The 20,514-nt window shown below is 48.5% G+C and overlaps 1 protein-coding gene across 4 annotated transcripts in view; it reads right to left on the bottom strand.

The window, feature by feature from the left end:
* Positions 1 to 17,018, bottom strand: part of LOC120678899 (mediator of RNA polymerase II transcription subunit 14-like) — a 45,630-nt gene extending 28,612 nt beyond the window's left edge. Inside the window, exons 1-4 of one of the 4 annotated variants that reach the window (XM_039960339.1) lie at positions 16,750 to 17,018; positions 16,379 to 16,653; positions 11,074 to 12,141; positions 10,787 to 10,884 (exon numbers count right to left, since the gene is read on the bottom strand). In XM_039960339.1, the coding sequence (XP_039816273.1) occupies positions 10,787 to 10,884; positions 11,074 to 12,141; positions 16,379 to 16,627 (1,415 nt within the window). In that variant the 5' untranslated portion in view covers positions 16,628 to 16,653; positions 16,750 to 17,018. The remainder of the gene's footprint in view (positions 1 to 10,786; positions 10,885 to 11,073; positions 12,142 to 16,378; positions 16,654 to 16,749) is intronic. The other 3 variants (XM_039960340.1, XM_039960341.1, XM_039960343.1) reach the window with 3 other exon arrangements.
* Positions 17,019 to 20,514: the final 3,496 nt, after the last annotated feature.

The raw sequence follows: 20,514 nt of genomic DNA, 5'->3' as shown, positions 1-20,514 counted from the left end.
ATTCACGGGGTTTAGGCATGGCAACATTTACTTGGTGGATTTCTCTTCAAAGCAAACAAGCACCATGACATGCCTCTTCACCAAGTCTTCTCTTGGGTGGCTTTGGCATAGAAGAATTGCTCATATTGGCATGAGCAACCTCAAGAAAGCCCACAAGAGAGGGATGATCACCGGCTTGAAGGACGTCACCTTTGACAAGAACAAGCTATGTAAAGCATGTCAAGCCGGGAAGCAAGTTGCAACACATCATCCCATCAAGACGATGTTGTCTACCTCCAAGCCGCTCGAGCTACTTCACATGGATCTCTTTGGTCCAACTACATACAAGAGCATTGGTGGTAACCTCTATTGCCTAGTAATTGTTGATGATTTTTCACGTTACACTTGGGTTATGTTTCTAGGCGATAAGGGTGAAACTCCGGAAATCTTCAAGACTTTTGCAAGAAGAGCTCAAAGGGAGTACAACTCCCCAATTGTGAAGATCCGTAGTGACAACGGCACCGAGTTCAAGAACATGAAGATTGAAGAATGGTGCGATGAAGAGGGCATCAAGCATGAGTTTTCCGCCACCTACACGCCTCAACAAAATGGAGTGGTGGAAAGAAAGAACAAGACTCTCATCACCCTAGCTAGAGCAATGTTGGATGATTATGGCACGTCCGAGAAGTTTTGGGCGGAAGCAATCAACACGGCGTGTCATGCATCCAACCGAGTATATCCTCACCGACTCCTCAAGAAAACTCCATATGAGCTCATCACCGGGAAGAAACCAAATATATCATACTTTCGAGTCTTTGGTTGCAAATGCTTCATCTACAAGAAGAAAAGGCTCGGTAAGTTTGAAAGTAGATGTGATGAAGGTTTCTTTCTTGGTTATGCATCAAACTCCAAAGCATATAGAGTATTCAATCAAACCTCCGGGTTAGTTGAAGAAACATGTGATGTGGAGTTTGATGAATCTAATGGCTCCCAAGAGGAGGTTGTTGGCTATGAAAATGTAGGTGATGAAGAGATTGATGAAGCTTTGAAGAATATGTCCATTGGGGATATCAAGCCGGAAGAGGTGCATAAAGGCAATGATCAAGGGGGAGGACCTTCCTCATCTACACCAAGCACCTCCAAGGCACCCCAAGTGGATAAAGATCAAGAAAAAGATGATCCACTACCTCAAGAAGATGTGCCAACACCAACACCCCAAGTCCAAGAGCAAGAAGAGCAAAGTGTTCCACAACGAGCACAAGTCACACAAGATCCACCCCAACAAGCATCCACGCAAATACCGCTAGTGAAGCATGGTCGTATCTCCAAGGATCATCCAATTGGTCAAATCATTGGTAGTCCTTCAAAGGGAGTAAGAACTCGCTCTAAGCATGCTTCATTTTGTGAACATCACTCGTTTGTTTCTTGTATTGAACCCACTAGCATAGAGGAAGCACTTGAGGACTCGGATTGGGTGATGGCCATGCAAGAAGAATTGAACAACTTCACCCGCAATGAAGTTTGGGTCCTCGAAGCTCCTCCAAAAGACAAGAACATCATCGGCACCAAGTGGGTCTTTCGAAACAAGCAAGATGAACATGAGGTGGTGATACGCAACAAAGCAAGACCTGTGGCAAAAGGGTTTTCTCAAGTCGAAGGTTTGGATTTTGGTGAAACCTTTGCTCCGGTCGCAAGACTTGAAGCTATCCGTATCCTTCTTGCTTACTCTTCACATCATAACATTAAGTTGTATCAAATGGATGTGAAAAGTGCATTCTTAAATGGCGTTATTAACGAACTTGTTTATGTTGAGCAACCTCCCGGATTTGAAGATCCGAGGAATCCTAACCATGTTTATAGGTTGCACAAGGCACTCTATGGGCTAAAACAAGCTCCAAGGGCTTGGTATGAGAGGCTTCGTGACTTCCTAATCATGCAAGGCTTCAAGATCGGGAGGGTGGACACCACGTTGTTCACAAAAGACGTCAACGGGGATCTTTTCATTTGTCAAATTTATGTTGACGATATTATCTTTGGCTCAACTAATGATTTACTAAGCCATGAGTTTGCTACCATGATGTCTAGGGAATTCGAGATGTCCATGATTGGCGAATTGACCTTCTTCCTTGGTTTTCAAGTCAAACAAATGAAGGAAGGGACATTCATCCATCAAGAAAAATATACTAAAGATATCTTGAAGAAGTTCAAGATGGATGAGTGCAAGCCAATCAAGACACCCATGGCAACCAATGGGCATCTCGACTTGGATGTGGACGGTAAACCGGTTGATCAATCCCTCTATCGTTCAATGATAGGGTCTTTGCTTTACCTTACCGCATCTAGGCCCGATATAATGTTTAGTGTGTGCTTGTGTGCCCGCTTTCAAGCTAACCCAAAGGAGTCACACCTTTCGGCTGTGAATAGGATCCTTCGGTATCTCAAGCACACCCCTAGCATAGGCTTGTGGTACCCCAAAGGCGCTAGTTTAGATCTCTTGGGATACTCGGATTCGGATTTTGCCGGAAGCCGTGTGGATCGCAAGAGTACCTCCGGGGGTTGCCACTTGCTTGGGCGTTCTCTAGTTTCTTGGTCGAGTAAGAAGCAAAATTCCGTGGCTTTGTCCACCGCGGAAGCGGAATATATAGCGGCCGGTGCATGTTGTGCCCAAATCCTATATATGAAGCAAACCCTTTTGGACTTCGGTGTGAAACTAGATAGGATCCCGCTCCTTTGTGACAATGAAAGTGCCGTAAAAATTGCCAAGAATCCAGTTCAACACTCTCGCACAAAGCACATTGATATTCGCCATCACTTCTTGCGTGATCACGAAGCCAAGGGGGACATTTCCCTTCAAGGTGTGAGATCCGAGGAGCAATTGGCGGATATATTCACAAAACCTCTAGACGAGAGTACCTTTGTTAGGCTAAGAAATGAGCTCAATGTGTTAGATGCGGCAAACGTCATGTAAGTTGCCATGTCATATAGAAAAATGCATACATATAGGACACTTGTCTAACCATGGTAAGATAGTGATGAGCAAGGGTTTAGCTAGAGGTGGTGGTCCACTTGTTTTCCTCTAGGCTTGTAGAAAGGCTCATCATGAAGAAGCTTCCCGTGGGTTCAAACTTGACAAGTAGATCTTAATTTCTTGTTATGCATTTCTTGTCATATAGGTGTGCACTTCATGTTTATTATACTTTCGCATGTGGTTGTAGTTTGCATCATCATTGCATGCGTAAGGGTCACAAAGGAGATCACTTGATGAAAATGAGACTTGTTTTCATATACAAGATCTTAATTCATGAAAAGTGAAAAGAGCAAAGTGTTAGGTGCGTTATTGCCTAGTGAGCAATGTCATGATGAGTTTGAAGCTTTCTATCTTCAATATTCCTATGACATGGCTCATACATTTTATTTGGCGCTTTGTCTCTCTTGCGGCTTTTCCTTGTGTTTAAAAAGAAATTTATTTAAGCAAGTGTGCTATCCTATTTATTTTGAGGGGTAAAGTCGCCTATGCAAGTCCATTAACTTGAGTTTATTTGAATTTTATAAGTTTATTGGACTTAGCATAGAAGAGTGAGCTGAGTGTGGGGTTTTTGGCTTCACCGGTTAAACCGACGTTCAATGGAGCATCATCATCGGTTTAACCGGCGTTACTAAGTTTGTCTCAGCTCAGTCAAGTTTTCAGGCGTTCAACCGGCGTATTCAAAAGTCAGTGCATCGGATCAACCGGTGATCATAAATGCAAATCAGACCTAGCAATCAACCGGTGTTTTGATCAATCAACCGACGAGTTCATTTTTGACAGCATCGGTTCAACCGGCGTTCAAAAACAGATCTGGTAGAATCTCGGGTGAACTACACCGACGCAATCAACCGGCGTTCAAACCCTACGCGTCGGATCAACCGGTGTAAAGGAAAATCGCGGGTCCCACCTGTCATATATGAGTCGTGCTCGAGCCGCCGCCTCTCTTTCCTCTGTTTCGCCCGCATCCATCTTCGAGCCGCCGCCGCCGTGCTCCATCCGCGCCGCCGCTCGCCTGCAAGACCACCGCCGCCGCTCCGCCACAGCCCACGCGCCGCCGTGCGCCATCCGCGCCGCCGCTCGCCTGCACGTCGAAGTTACCGCCGCCGCGCCCTCGCGCTCGCCCAGCGCCGCCCGTGCGCGCCTGCGCCGCCGCCTGCGCGCGTAGCCACCGCCGCCGCCGCTCCACGCTACTCCACGCCGCTCCACGCCGCCACTGCCGGGCGCCGCCGTGCTCCACGCCTCCACGCCGCAGCCGCAGCCACACCGCAGCAGCACCCGATCAGAAGCTCGCCAGGTGCTCGACGATTTGCCTGAGCTGCCTCTTTAGCGCCGCGTTCGTGTTTTCGCACACCGTCAGTCGAGATGGGTCGCGAGAAGAGGAAAGGGAAGGAAGTTGTGGTCGAGAAGCCCGCTCGCAAGCGGACTCGTGCAGAGAAGGAGGCCGAGAAGGCCGAAATGGTGGCCAAGGCCGCCGAGGAGCAGGCATCAGGCCGCGCTCGTCCGTTCCAGATCAGGGAGGACCCCAGAGGCAGAGGCAGAGGCAGGGGCATGGGCAGAGTGAGAGGTGCCAGGGCCACCAGAGCCGCGACAGCAGCAGCAGCAGAGTCAGATCAGTCAGATACAGCTGCAGATTCAGATTCAGAGGCAGAGCAGTCCGAGCAGTCTCAGGGGCAGAGCACACAGGAGTCACCGACTCTACGACGGTCTGGCCGCACTCGGCAGACATCCCCAGCAGCAGAGACTTCACCAGCGACCGAGCGTCGCACTGGACCGAGGACGCGAGGAGGTCACCAGCCACAGGAGCCTCGCAGGTCCACAGCTGCAGCAGCAGCAGCTCGTAGAGCCGAGGCCCTAGAGGCCGAGCGCGCAGTGTTCCGTATGGACACTGTTGTGCGTCTGGAGCCAGGTGTGCTGCTCCAGAACTTGACCCGAGCCAATGCGGCCAAGGTCAAGAGGCTCAGGTGGAGTGTTGACGAGGAGGTCTGGTTCCCGGTGACCCGAGACAGCAGAGTCGACAGGAGGTTCTGGACTTTGCTACAGGCCAGTTTCTACGAGACCTACCAGAGGCGGGGCCACCGGATCTTTCAGCACAGGGTTCTTGACTGGGTCTCACTGAGGACAGCCGCAGGGGGAGCAGATGTGAGAGCACACTTTGCTCACTTCAGAGGTCTACCTAGACTGCTAGAGATGGAGCAGAACCGTTATATCGAGGACTGGGTCAGAGTGTTCTACGCTACAGCTTGGATAGCCCCCGAGCGCAGAGCTGTACACTTCATGTTTGGAGGGCAGGACTTTGGTTTGTCGAGGGCGACCATTGCTGGTATTCTTGGAGTTGACCTGGTCGACGTCTCGCTGCACGAGAGGGTTTACGGGGACTCAGATCCACCCCGCAGGGCGATGGTTGGCGGGATTGCTCCTTCTCACGAGGCGATCACTCAGTGCTTCCGCCAGCCGTTCCCAGCCTCTTACGCCAGAGTGCCGAGCTTGCTGACCCCAGAGGCTTACGCAGTACACATGGCCCTCCGGAGGACTCTGTTACCGAGGAGTGGCTACCCAGAGGGGTTTACGGGACTGCAGCAGCTCCTGCTTCTACACATCCTCACTCACGAGCCGTTTGACATAGTTGACTTTATTCTGGCTGAGATAGAGGATGTGATCACAGACGGGATGGGTGTGGTGCGACAGTTTCCCTATGCGCACTGGATCAGTTACATATGCTCTATGATAGTGCCAGCAGAGTCACCCATCAGTGCTCCTTACCGTCACGACGAGGCTCCCAGATTCCCTGTCTATCGACCCACGGCTCCACAGGACAGGAGGAGGGGCAGACACGCAGATAGAGCAGCGATGGCTCGACTGTCACCGGAGGTTCAGGCACGAGTGGCAGAGGAGGATGAGGCACTCCTAGCAGCAGAGGCACAGCTTCCCGGGGGAGATGATGAGATTCACTGGTCTGAGCTTGAGTCAGACTCCTCCGACGACGTTGAGTACTTTCCTTCAGCTGCCCCAGCCAGTCACGATCACGAGGCAGGAGGTTCAGGACAGCCAGCACCTCCGACTTCAGCAGCTGCTACAGTCTCTGAGTCTCAGGTGACTCAGCCGTCCGAGCTCACTTCACTACTACAGCAGCTCGTGACCCAGCAGAGAGAGGACAGGCTTGCTCAGGAGGAGGCCAGGAGAGCCCATGAGGCCCAGATTGCTGCTATACAGAGAGAGGCCGCCCGAGAGCGGGCTGCGACCGAGGAGCGTTTTGTCGGGCTTATCGACAGAGTTTCACAGAGGACAGACGCTCAGTTTCAGCAGATGCAGCAGGGGATGATGGCGATGTTCGGGATGATCTCACAGCTTTACTCTCACACCGGACTCGCCCCGCAGCAGCCAGGACAGCCAGGCCTTCAGGGTGTTGGAGCACCTCAGCTTGCCGTCACACCAGCTCCTCCTCCTCCAGCTCCTACTGCAGCTCCAGCTACCTCAGCGACACCGGAGACCACATTCTCGATGTCAGCACTCTTTGGGTCTGCCGGTCGTCCGCTCTTTTCACCACTGCCGGCGACCACACTCTTTCAGGACTCACCGTCAGCGGTTCAGTCGGTCGCCCTCCCCTCCTCACTTCAGGCAGCACCTTCAGGGGGAGGAGCAGTAGAGGAGTCCCTGCTTCCACAGTCGACGCAGCCGGCAGCCTCAGCAGTCACCTCTTCAGATATTGATACTTCTTCTGCTGACCCGGTTACGACTTCTACGGATCCTCTACCAGGCAGTGCCAGCACGAGAGCCTCCACGACAGTTACTCCCCCAGTGAGCTCAGACCCAGACCAGCAGCTTCCGTCTGTCACCGAGGGTGAGAGTTCTCCGTCCGACGACGACGACCCGGACCGCTTCGTCGCCGTACCACGACAGCACGACCCGTAGCTCGCCTTTTGGTGCTTTGATGCCAAAGGGGGAGAGGTGTTAGGGGGAGCACCAGAGTTAGGGGGAGGGTAGAGCTAGAGAGAGCTCGTAGTTATCAGGACTTTGATTCTTTGTATCACATTTGGTGTTAATTCATGGATATGTACTTTTGTCGCTTGAGTATGCCGTTCTTTGAGACATATCTATGGATTTCGTTTGAGCCGTTGAGCTCTTTGGTCCTTCTTTTCGAGTTTGCTTGTGTTTATCCTGCTTTATCTTTCTCGCTCTCTCGTTACTTATGTTTGTGTTGTCATCAATCACCAAAAAGGGGGAGATTGTAAGCATCTAGGCCCTCAAGGTATGTTTCGGTGATTAATGACAACCATTATTGTGACTAATGAGTTTGTGCAGCTTAAAAGATCTTTATCGCTCATTTGGTCATATGTCAAAAGAGGCCCCTCAATTTCGGTTATTCTAAAAGGCGATCTCGGTTTTCAACTTATATATGTCAAGGCTAAGGATCTTTCTAGTCCTGAGTGTCACAAGGTTGAGAAGGATACTTAGGTTAGTATAGGTTTTATATTTTTGTAGTGATCGCACTATTAAGAGGGGTTAAGGCTTAGTAACTTGAGCATGGACATGGTCATTTGAAAATGGATGCACACTATGGTCACTCAGGTTTCTAGAAGTTCAAATAAGTGGTTCTCAAACTATATCTCAAGAATATTTGGATTTCATTCAAGACTCAAATCAGAAAAGACAAAATCAGAAAAAGTCTATACACCGGTTTAACCGACGCTCTCAATTTTCTATACGTCGGTTAAACGAAGTCAGCAGAGTCTGGACAAATTCAATACACCGGTTAAACCGACGTGTTTGAATTTAACGTCGGTGCATTAGTCCAGAGTTGGTTTTTCCAGGGCAATTCAAGTTCTATTCACCGGATTAACCGACGCCGTTTGAATCAAGACGTCGGTGCAATTGACCAGTGAGATGGTTTTTTTCAGAGGAATTCAAAAGTTGTACTCACCGGTTAAACCGACGATAGGTTTGAGTTAACGTCGGTGCAGTTGTCCAGAGACTTGGTTTTTCAGTGGTTCAGTGGACAACTACACTCACCGGTTAAACCGATGCTACGTCGGTTAATCTGCCCCAGTTGTAACGGCTAGTTTTCAGAAGAGGCAGTTTACATTCACCGGTTAAACCGACGATGACAATGGGGGGTACGTCGGATTAACCGGCGCTACGCAGTTTTCTGGCAGCTTTTCTCCAACGGCTCTATTTGTGTGAGCTGCCTATATATACCCCTCCAATGGGTCATTTCGCCCACTCTTGACACCAGGCAACATCCAAACACTCATACCATAGTCAAGAGCCACCTTGAGCTTCATCATTCACATACTTGTGCATTCAATCAATCAAGAAGCAAGATTAAGGACTTGAGTAGAGAGAAGCTAGTGTGCATCCGTTCTTGGTGATCGGTTCTTGCTCAAGTGAAGGCCTTAGCTTGTTACTCTTGGTGATTGGCATCACCTAGGCGATCTTGGTGATCGGGGTGTTTCTCGCGGAGCTTGCCAAGGATTGTGGGAGCCCGGAGAAGAAGATTGTACGTGGCTTGATCTCCACCACGCCGGGATGGTGAACGGAGACTCTTAGTGAGCGCCCTCGTCTCGGTGACTTGGGAGGTGACAAGACTCTTTGAGAGTGTCACAACGTGGATTAGGGGTGTGTGCCAACACATCGATACCACGGGAAAAAATCCGGTTGTCTCTTATCCATTCCTTTTTATTCAAGCATTTTCCTTCATGCAATTTACTCATGTGCTTGACTTAGAGATCATAACTTAGCTCTACCTTGCTACGCTTTACTTTGTTTTTATCTCTCTTAGCTTGTGTAGGTAGCTTAGTTATCCGGTTGGTGAATTGGTGCCCTACTAGCTTTGCATAGGTTAAGGTTGCCTTACTTTGTTTTAGAATTTGAAAAAGGCCCAATTCACCCCCCCTCTTGGTCCATCGATCCTTACAGCGGACGCGGGTGGCGGCGGCGTTGCGCTCCTTGGACGCGGCGGCGGCCTCCTCTTCGGCGACGCGGGCGCGCTCGAGCAGCATTGCGCGCGGCCTGGCGAGCGGCGCTGGCGTCCGCACGTTTCTGCGCGTCCGTGTCGCGCGCCGCCTGGGCGTCGGCGTCAGCCTTCTTGCGCGCCTCAGAGGTGAGGGAAGAGGGGCCAGCCATCGGGCAGCAACGATGAGAGATCGGTGCGGGATGGCAGCGAACCAGGGGCGCAGGGGCGCGCGCTAGGGAGCGGAAGCGGGATCGTGGGGATCCCGGACTCTTGATACCATGAAAGCAATAGAAATTGCGTATAATGATTGATTGATTAGGGTAAAACAAGGGTTACAAATATATAGGCCGGAGACCTAAACCCTAGAGGCAGGACCCTGCCGACCTAATCAATCCAGGCCTTGCCAGAGTGGCCGGCCAAGGCCCAGGCGCTACACGCCAGGGCCCAACACACGCAATACACATATACATTGTCTAACACTAAGAACCATAGCCAACAATTAGACATGAGCATGCAACAAAAACCATGGGATGGTCTCATGATGGACAACTCCATCAAGCCACCAAGGATGGATTGACTCGTAAAACCAAGCACACCAAAAAGGTCTTCCAGATATATATATATACTAAGTTGTGGGCGCATATGCCATGGTGAACAGGATCTCTTCAGAAATACTCATTTTGGGCATATTTGGTTACATGGCTAGGTCAAGCGAGTAATAGTTTTAGTAACTATTGAACTTTTCTACAGAATATCTGGTGATTCATCGCTTAGCGCAAAAACAAAATAAACAACTAGCTTTGTTGTTATTTTCTAGAGTTATTGCATATGTGGACAAGTTTATGCTTGTCTTGCCTAAAAAGCAAAGTGAATAAGGAATCCAAGCATGTCTGTAGTGTATACATGTAGGAAGAAATCATTGTCCCTGATCGAACAATTTGAATCTGAAAACTACCATAAAAAAGAAGTTACAGAATGATCATATGGGAATGTCATTGTTAGACCTTTCAGTGAAAAAATATTTGTGCAATATTTTAAGGGTTTACTATACCATACCAAGGCATTTTTTTCCTTCCCCACATCCAAATTTTTTGTAGCCCTTAGATCTAGATCCAAGGGTCGCAACATCATCTTCTTCCTTCAGCAGCTCCTCCTGAGCTGCTCACTGATGAGCATGTTCTCCATGTCGTGCCCCCACCACACCCTCGAGCTCCCTTCTGTTCCCGTCTCCGGCGGTTCCCTGCTGCCAGATCCACCACCACCTTCCACGAACACACTAGCCGTGCTTCGGCAGGATGTCACCTCATGCCCCCACCCCTCCCCACCGTCCGTCCTCCACCACCCCGGCTGGCGGCACCCTCGCCGCTTTGTCACCCCACCCACTGCGGGGCTGGTCTTCTTCCCTGGCCTTCCTTCTACGCCCAGTGATGGAGCAAGCTTCGTGAGAGCCTCGACCCCCCCCCCCCCCCCCCCCCCCACAAAACTAACAAACCCTAACCCTAGAAGCTCGAAGGAGAAGTTTCCTCTCAAGTCTCAAAAGGACAAATGAGGCAGGTCGAGGTTGTTGGAGATGGATAAAGAGACAAGTGGGAGAGGGTCAATATAAAAATCAAGTGTGAGGAGAGGATAAAAATACCCGATTGGCATATAGCAAACCCTTATGTCAATTCCTTGTTATAAACTAATATATTACTTAAAAAATGATGGTCAAAGTCTTGAATTACATAGTGAGAACTACAGCTGTGCAATTAACTTTTATTATAATCACGGCATATACCATGTGGAATGTAAGGTGGGAAAACTAAGAATGTAACACATAAATAACAGACCTGATATTTATGCCAAGGTGAATATACAATTGTCCGTATGCCCTAACCTGAAGTACTTCATTTGTACACGAATTTTGAAAGTTCTTTCCATCCACTTTCTGCATGATATGTGGACATCATTAAGGCACTAAAAATTACAGTGAAGTGAGGCAGCATAGCCGGAAGTAAAAATGTAACAACCAAACAATCTAGAAGTCCAGCTAAAAAAATGTAAGATAAAGAGTAAGGATTTCTTGTTATGTGTAAGTCAACCACAAACAGAATGTACTTGCACTAAAGACCCATACCTTCCCTAAGCTCTCTTCATTAACTTTTGTTTTCAGGACAACATCAGTAGGTGATTGCAAAAGTTGAACATTTTTGCTCAACTCCCTTTGAATTTCCAGAAGACGTGTGTGTCTATTGCAAGCAATTGCTTTCAAAATAAGTGCTTCAACATCAATGCAGCTCAGATCAATTGAAAGATCAGCCTCTTTGTCAGTAAGTGGATCCAGTATAAATGAGCTGTGCAGACAATTTATCAGCATATCCTTCCCTACCTCAATATTGATAAATGGATATAAATCAGGTTCTGATGAGCCACTACTGTTTTCATCTAGCCAGTAATTCAACTTCAAACCAGGTATCCTGAAACCACTAAGATCAAGTTCCCCATCTTGCCCAAGCTGCACTGGAGCATTCCCACCTTGTGCTGCACTACTATCTGAGATAAGTTCAGATTTTATTGCATCTTTCCATCTACCCTGTCGTAGAACATTAGCCTGCCTAATTACAGTATCCATAACAAGAGAGATGCACAATTCATGCAATACAGTATACAAAATCATGAAGGGATTGTCGGTGTTAGCCATTCTCCGTTCAATATCATCGCCCAAAGCATGTCTTCTTGTCTCTTCAAGCTTAATAGGTCCAGTCTTTTCACCAACAAGCAACTCCATGTGCAATAACCTCCAAAGTGAGAAATGTCCACGGTAACCCAATGTAAGAAGAACTTGAAACTCTCCATCTACCCGAAGATTGGCTACCCCATCAGTCACTGAAACCTTAGATATTTCTTTAGGAAGTGAGGTTTCAAGTAATTTTGCCCGTACAAGGGCATTTAATTTCTTCAACGTAGGCCTTCGTTCATCTTGAAAAAGCATACTCTGGGTACCTATTTCCTCTATGCATTTTGGTAATCTCCTGTAACTCCCTGTACGTAGGACTTCTGTAGCAAATGGAACATCAAAAATGGGAACATGGGCCTTCTGCAGTCCATCATGCATAAAGAACAGAGAGTCTGCTGTTTGGGTGAAGCATGTTTCATGATTAAAGAGCGTTGACGCCAGTTGTCGGCAGTAATTAACGAGAGGAACCTGAAAAGATCCAAATCAAATACCTCAATCCGAGGAAGAAAGCGCAGTATCTTCTCTGGTAAAAGAACAAAGGAGAAAAGTCCTGAATAACTAAACATAGTTCTTAGTGGTGCCTCTGTTTTCTCTAACCATGCAAGGAAAAAAAGATACATGATCAAACTAATGCAGAAAACAAGTTATCCCATAAAATAGGTTCTAGTGGTTTTAGTAAAACTGAACATTTTGAGTTTTTGACTTTTAGCAAAAACCAGTTTAAGTTATCTGGCTTCTGCCTCATCTAGTTATTACCTAGTCCGTAAATCCTGCTTAACTAAATTTGGTTTTAATGAAAACATGAGAACCAAAGAATCCCTCATATATACTGCACCTTGCTCCTCTGATTGTATCATTCACATCCAACATTCAACTGGAACCTTTTAGGCAACCAAGGCCAAGGCCCTGTTTGTATAAGCTTCGGATTTTGATTTTAGCTAGGGGTGCAAATTGGTGACCCTTAGGTGCACCTCCAACCCTCGTTAGTTCAAACATTTGTACTACTTTTCTAAAATAGGATCTTATTTTGGAGAAGTAGTATGAATATTTGAACTAAGGAGGATTGAAGGTGCACCTAAGGGTCACCAATTTACATCCCTAATTTTAGCTTTTACAATCACAAGCTGAAACTGTTAGAAGTATTGTATTCGGTTGGGCCCTTGGGCTCTCTTGGCTGCAGAGTCCGGGTGTTTCACCCCCTCTTCCTTCTGCTGCCCTAGTGTGCCCCTCCGTGGCTGCGCCGATGACAGGGACTCCCCCTCCCTCCCCTCGCGCTGAGCAGGAGAAGACGCGCGCTGCCCAGCGCGAAGCCGCCCTCGCTCGTGCTGTCGAGGCTGAGAAGCACAACAATTTGCTATAACTCGCCAAGGCCAAATCCAAAATATGTCATCCATGTTCCAAACCTTACCCTTATTTGCCATATCGGTCAAGCTGTAACAGAGACACGAAACCCCTGCCTTCTTCTCCCTTATTCCCCTTGCTTTCTCTTTCCCATGAATGAATTGGAAGGAACCGAGAAGAGGCTGCTGCAATGTGTGCATGCCCTCTATCTCATGTGCCCTTGACAAAGCAAGAGCATGTCCTTATTTGCAATTGGAAGGTTTAAACAAACCAGCATAGAACAGATGAGCTGGGACTAGCCCTGCTAATGGATTGGGTTGAAATGGGTTTAATGGGTTGGATTTGATACGGATTGTATTTGGGTAGGTTCAAATGGATTGTATTAGCTAATGGGGTGGGGTGGAGTGGGTTCTATGTAAATATGGATTGGGGTGGGCTGGAGTGGGCTGAAATGGATACTTTATGCAAAACAATATGACTATACATAAATGTCAGTCCCGTAAGAGCCGAACCCTAAAAATAAAACCTCGTGTTCATACTATAAAATTTAATCGAAATTGACTAAAATTGTTGGAGATGACTTAGTATGACTAGAGCAGTGTGGCTAGAATTACACGTGGTCCTCACAGCAAGAGCCGGATCCTAGAAATAAAATCTCGCGTTCACACTATAAAATTTTATCGAAATTGACTAAAATTTGTTGGAGACGGTATGACTAGTAGCTACTCTGTGCAAAGTAGTGTGGCTAGAATTACACATGGGTCCCACGTCAAGAGCCGGACCCTAGAAATAAAATCTCGCGTTCACACTATAAAATTTTATCGAAATTAACCGAAATTTGTTGGAGATGACTCAGTATAACTGGCAGCTACTCTGCAAAACGTTGTGGCAAAATCTGCACTATAAACTTTTTTTGGATACGGGATCCTAGGGCCTGTTTGGCAGGGCTCCGACTCCTCCAAAACTGGCTCCGGCTCTTGTGGTGGAGTGGCTTCTCTGGTGGAGCTGGAACTGTTTTGCAAAACGTTTGGCAAAACAGCTTCACCTGTTGAATTGAGGTTGCAAAACACCTAAATTTCCCTTCTCTATATTTTTCTTTTACTTTTTCTTATTTTTTCCTTTTCTTTCTTTTCCTTTTTCTCCTCTCGTTTTCTTTTTCTTTCCCTTTTCTTTTTTTCCCTCCTCTACTTATCCATTCACTCCCCTCCCTCCGTCCCAATCTTCCTCACGCCTCCTCTGTTGCAGCCCCTTTGCGCCTCCGTCCGTGCCTCTGCAGCGCTCTCCGCGCCTCCCATGCCACCGGCCGCTCGGCCACCCGCGCCGCCGGCCGCTCGGCCTTCGGAGCAACCGCCGCCGCTCGCCTCCCGCGCAGCCGCTGCTGGCCCCGCACACCGCCGCTCGGCGTTCCGGTGCCGACCGCGCCCACCCCCGCGCGGCCTCCCACCACTGGTCATGCCCGCCGCCATGGTCTCGATCTCAACTGAGCAGCTGTGTCAGAGCGACGCCGAGAAGAATCTGCAGGAGAACGCGGAGATCGAGCGTTGCGAGGAGGTGGAGCACGCGAGCAGGCGAAGCACGCGAAGAGGCCGCGGGGGCAAAGATGGCAGGTGTGGTGGAGGAGCTGTTGGAGCCAGTTTTTCTGGCTCCTCCTCCCTCTTCCGGCTCCTCTCAGCAGGAAAACCGGGGCTCCGACGGTGGAGCTGCTCTGTTTTCATGCATTTGGGAGGGCTCCGGCAGGAGCCGGTTTTGGAGCTGCCTTTGGAGCCCTCCCAAACAGGCTATGGTTAACCATAGTTTGGCTAATAGTTTATTACATTATGAGCTGAAATGTTTGGCCTGGATTGGTGTGTGGTGGTGGTGGTTTGGAGTGGTGTGGGTAATATTAATTTCTCTAATGAGAATGGATTGGTGTGGGTATAATTTGGTTTCCAACCCATTTTCAGGGCTAGCTGGGACTGGGAGGCTTAGCATGGAAGGAAAGGGGGATAAATTATGCAGCTGCCAGAAAGTGTGGTGGCAGGTGGCAAGAACACCAAGCTGTAGACGTGTCCCTTTTGTAAGCAAAGGCTTTAATTCTGTTGCAACACATATAAAAAACAACAAAACAAAAACTCTTCTTCCGCAAAGTAACAGCAAAAGGTTAGCCCACCATTAGTGAGCAAAGGAAGCTAAAATTGAACACAGCAACCAGTTGAAAATAATGCTTCATGGAAGATGCAAAGGAAATCTAAAACCACCATATTATAATCTTTTCGTGCAACATGCACAGATGAGTGAATAAACCTACAAAACGAAAAGGCTATGCACAGTTACACAGGGGCAGAACCAGAAATGGGATATGGCTCAAGCTTGGGAAAATATATCAATGTGACAATGTGTTTCTCTCTTTTTTATTTTTGAAAAGAGCTTCCATGGGCTTTGGTTCTAGGACCAGGGCTTAAGACCTGCTGCTGCATACACTGGATAGCAACCACCTAACCATCAATCATATCCAGTAAACCGTATAACTCTAGATATAGCCCTGTGGCTATATCCGCATCCGCCCCACCCACCACCCACACCCGGTTTCAAAATAAGACATGGGTATTTTACAGGGAACCTTCAGGATCCAAAATTGAGCATTGCTCGATTTTAATAATTGTCTTCCTAACTAGCAATGAAGTTACGGTTTTAGAGTCCAACATGAATCCAATTGTATCACTTTTCATGCTCATGGGATATATTATTGAAAAGGTTACTGTTAAAAGTTTGCAAAGTGGGCAGTCTCAAATTTGAATGGTGGGGGCATTTTGTGGAAGAGGTGGTTGAGTATATGTTTCTCTTTTTCATTATTTTTCAAAGAGTTTCCATTGGTGTTTAATTCTAGGCCCAGGGTATTTTACAGGGAGCCTTGGACCTGAAATTGAGCATTGGTTAATTTTACATAATCATGATCACAACTAGCAATGAAGCAATGATATTGTGGTCTAACATGAACCCAATTGTGACACATTTGCATGCTCATGGGATACATTATTGGAGGGGTTGCTGTTAAAAGTTTGACAAAAGAAACGTGTGTGGAGTCTCAAATTTGAAGGGAGGGGGTAGTTCATGGAAGATGTGGTTCGTATGTCCCGTGACTCCAGATGTTGCAAATATTTCTTTCTTGATCCAACTATATCCTAGAGCCATCAGCCATGTTGCCTTCATTATAATAATGCATACAAGAGACTGGAAGGCCAGAAGAACTACGCAAGCCTAAATAGTTATTGCACGAGATCCCGATGGTTCACTGCAGTCTACAAAACTGAAAACTGCATCTGTAATTGAACGGTAAGGAGTACAATTAACTTGCAGGAAGATGGAATAATCGACTGGTACTGACCTGCTGACACCACTTAGCGAGGACATGGAGCCGGAGCATGCGCTGCCGCGTGCGGTCGACGAACTTGAGCAGGTCGATCTTCTTCTCGGTGTCCGACCTCAGTCGCACGCCCTCCTTCCCCTGGGCCTCCGCCTCCGCCTCGGCCCGCGACCTCTCCACGAGCTCCCGAAGCGCTAGGTACGACTCCTCGGCCGCGAGGCGCACCATCGCGCCCAGCTCCACCGTCTGCTGCCCCAGCTCCGCCGCCATCGATTGCCCCTCTCAGCTGAAGCTCCCTGCACGGCTAGACGGATTGAAGCGTCCTTCCTGGAGCTGAGGATTCGGGTTCTGCGAGCCGGAGGGAGCGGCCCCTCCAGGCAGGCTAGGGCTACCTCACCGACGAGGAGACGGAGGGAGGAATCAGTCCAAGTTCGGACGGATTCTCCGCTCCGCGGCGGTGAAGGATTGAGGCGAGGACGACGGGCACTGCGGGACGAGGAGGGGAGGTGGAACGGCGGCTGAAGGATCGGTGCCTGATCTGGAGGCGGCGTCCGGCGACGGAGGTGGAGAGCTTCGCAGGGAGGGTTTGGACCTTTGGGACTTGGGAGGAGTGTGGCACCGCGATTCGTCGGCTCGGCTGTGCGGCGCGAAGCACGGTTGCACCGAGCATGTTCATTTGTCTAGCCACCTTCGGAAGGAATAAATTTTTGGCAAAGAGAATGAGAATTTTACAATGGAAACATATGCCATGCAAACCAACTTCATATGCAAATTATAAAAACTTCAATCTAAGTCATCGGATCAACATTTAAGGAGAGGGGTGCAGGGAGGTGGGAGTGGAGATTTGCAAAAGTGTGATTACCCAATCCAAGGACGGATCCAGATTGTAAAATTATCTCATCCCCCATGCCCCTTGGATGTTAATCCGATGGTCCAGATTGGAGTTTCTATAGTTTGCATATGAAGGTGATTTGCATAGCATACGTTGTCTTTTCCCTTTATACAATATGGAATAAGTCCACTTTACCCCCGAGCTAGTTAAGGAGTTGGATTGCCTATGATCTACGAAACCAAGAATAGGGAGTTTATGTATAATCCACGAAACCAGGAATAGGGACTTTCTAATGTGCTGAAACCAGGTAAATGACCCCGACCCTGTTTTCCTCTATTTGTAAGTAGTTTTGACTAGGTGGACCGTCCACGTCACCTCTCTCGCCACGTCACCCCGCGCAGCCACTTCCCCTAGAAAATCTTTTTCACCGTCGTGATCTCTCTCTCTCTAGCCTCCATTTCCCCCCTCCTGCTCCTGTCGTCCCCAACCCTAGCTCCGGCGGCGGTTAGCTCCCTAGCTCCATCCTAGTAGGGGCTGTTGCCGGGATTCGGCCCGCCGCTGCCGGAGCTAGGGTTGGGGAGAGGAGGCGAGCGGGGGGGAGGGGGAAATGGAGGGTCGAGTGTGGGAGTGAGAGAGAGAGAGAGCAAGACGGGGGAAGGGTTTTCTAGCATCTGGATCCGACGTGGCTGCGCAGGATGACATGGCTGCGGCGTGACGTGGCGATAGAGGTGACGTGGACGATCCACCCGGTCAAAACCACTGACAAATGGAGGAAAACTAGGTTGGGGTGTTATTTACCTGGTTTCAGCACTTCAAGGACTCCCTATTCCTGGTTTCATGGATCAGCGGGGCAATCCAGACTCCTTGACAAGTTTCGGGGGGTGTAAAATGGACTTATTCCTTACAATATAGGATTTTTTTGGATTGGTACCATTACAATTTTTAATCTTTGAAGAAGTACCATTACTATTCGTCTATTTTAAAGGATACCATTACAACTCTGGTTTTGTCACAGGAACGCAATGGAATACATATCCAATGGACTCGAGCCCATCTGCAGGCGTACGAGGTGGCTCTAGTTTCGTATGGACACATATGCCCTCGGCTCAAGAGGATAAGGTCCACGGCGACCTCCTCTGTCTTCCTCCTCCCCTCTCGCTCTTCCACCTCATCTCCTTGAGCACTCTAGGGTTTGGTGTCATGACCGTCTCCGCCTCCGCTTCCACCGTCGACACCGCCTCCGCCTCCGTCGTCGACGTGGCCTCCACCTCCGCCGTCGACGCGGCCTCCGCCTCCGCTGTCGACGTCGCCTCCACCTCCACCATCGACGCCGCCTCCGCCTCAACCTTGGTCATGGCTACCACAGGTTCAAGCTCTTCACATCGGGGAAGGGCTCTCCCTCTCATCGAATGCCCCCAATGCCAGGCGTCGGTTGCTAAGTACAAGAGCAAGAATGACAACATCTACTACTGTTTTCTAACAAGTGCGGTAAATTCTGGTTCGAGGCAGCATATGAGCTGCATTTGGGCGATAGTCATGCATATCGATAGTCATGCATATCTATTGGACAGCTGTTTTGGTTCTGGGCACATTCAAGTGGTCGAGCAGTCTCCTGCTCATGCTGTTCAAGGACTGCAATAGGTTTGTGGGGATTTGAGGATCCTAGCACTTGATTTGAAGATGCAACTTGGTGATATCAAATTGGAGATTGGCAGTATGAGGAATGAAATGAAAGAACTGATGGATGAGTTCAGAAAGGGTAATAGTCCAATTGTGGTGGGCAATTCTGTTGTTTTTGTTGTCTTTGTAGCAATGTTAGTTGTTGTCCTGGTGGCTATGTTGTGGTAGAAACAAATCTGGACCCATGTAGCTATGTGTAGCTTAGAGTGCAGCTTCATGTTATCTTTGGATGTAATTGGAGCTATGTTTATGTGCAGTATATGAACAAGTTTGGGAGCAGCATGATTGGCTAATATTATCGGTGGACGTCCGGATGTAATTCAGACTTCTACTTTTGCTTCTTGAGCTTTGCTTGCTGCTAGAGGACATCGACCATGTAAGGTGGGTGGCACATTACCTCCATGAACAAGTCGACGTCGTCAGTCCAATCTTCGAGGTCGTCAAAGGGTTCTAAGTTGTCGAGGCTTTGCATAAATTTGTCAAAATCCTAATCAAACAAGGGGTCAAAAAATTGGCGGGTAGCTTTTGGAGTCTTGTTACAAGAGGAATTTGACGAACTAGCCCGATCGGTCCCTGAGATAGGCTTTCCCAACCGATCAAGTTGGGGGTCGGTCTTCTCGGGCTCCCAATGGGGCTCCGATATTGCATCTTTCCACTTCTTGGAGTCTCTGGTGTCTTCTGCCATCTTGACGCAACCAGCGAGCAAGGAATCAACCTGATCAAGCCCAGAGAAGATATCCCCCGTCCGATCACGTCGTGGGTTCGGTTCCTCTGGGGTTTGATGTGTCTTGGATTGCTCGAGAGCTGTTTCGGCAAGTTCAATGCATCCAGCAATGGTTTGCGAGACTCGATCTACTCCGTCGAGTAGTTTAGAGTTTCTGACTCTTGGGCGCCTAATTGACCTGAGATATGCTACGTATTTTCCGAGCATTTCGGAAATTTGAAAATTTTCGGAATCGGGGATAACATTCGGCTTGACTAACCCGCCAAAGCAAGTAGAATCTAGTTTATTTCCAACGCAATCCGAATTTGGGACAGGTGATGCCTGAGTTGACGCCATCTCGTCGAACTTGTCAAAGCAGTCGGCGAGTTGGTCTCCCTTCTTAATGGTGGCCTTCGGCTCCTCAAGAGTGATCAGGCGACTAGTGTAGCCACCCGATCCATTGGCGATGCAGGCCTAGTAGCCAAAGGCCAGAGTTGTGCCTTCATGCATGGTGTTGGAGTCGTCGGAATTGGCTATCGAGATCGCCAATTGACCGACCGAGGCCTCTACTTAGCGTGCAAGCTGTCGGTGTTTAGTGGCCAAGTCCGCTCAGGGATATACCAAGCAGTAGGGTTGTAGGTAGGGTTTTGCCGTGGTCTGGAACCGATGGTGCAAAGAACACAAAGATTTAGACAGATTCGGGCTGTGAGATACGTAATACCCTACGTCATGTGTGTTGTTTTGCATTGCCTTAGGTGATTGTATGCTTCAAGGGGGTCTCTGCCCGCCCTTATATAGTCTGGGGGGACAGGATTACATGGAAATCCTAGTTGAATATTACTTAAGGAGTTCTTCCCAATGTCTATCGGGTAGTTTCCTTCTATTTAACTAGTACTACTTCAGCACAAATAGTTACAGCAGGATAAGGTACATATCATGTGA

This window comes from Panicum virgatum, chromosome 6N (genome assembly GCF_016808335.1).
Source record: "Panicum virgatum strain AP13 chromosome 6N, P.virgatum_v5, whole genome shotgun sequence".
In the NCBI taxonomy this organism is placed as follows: Eukaryota; Viridiplantae; Streptophyta; class Magnoliopsida; order Poales; family Poaceae; genus Panicum; species Panicum virgatum.
Note: the sequence above shows the minus strand (reverse complement) of the source record. Positions and strands in the feature narration are given on the sequence as shown.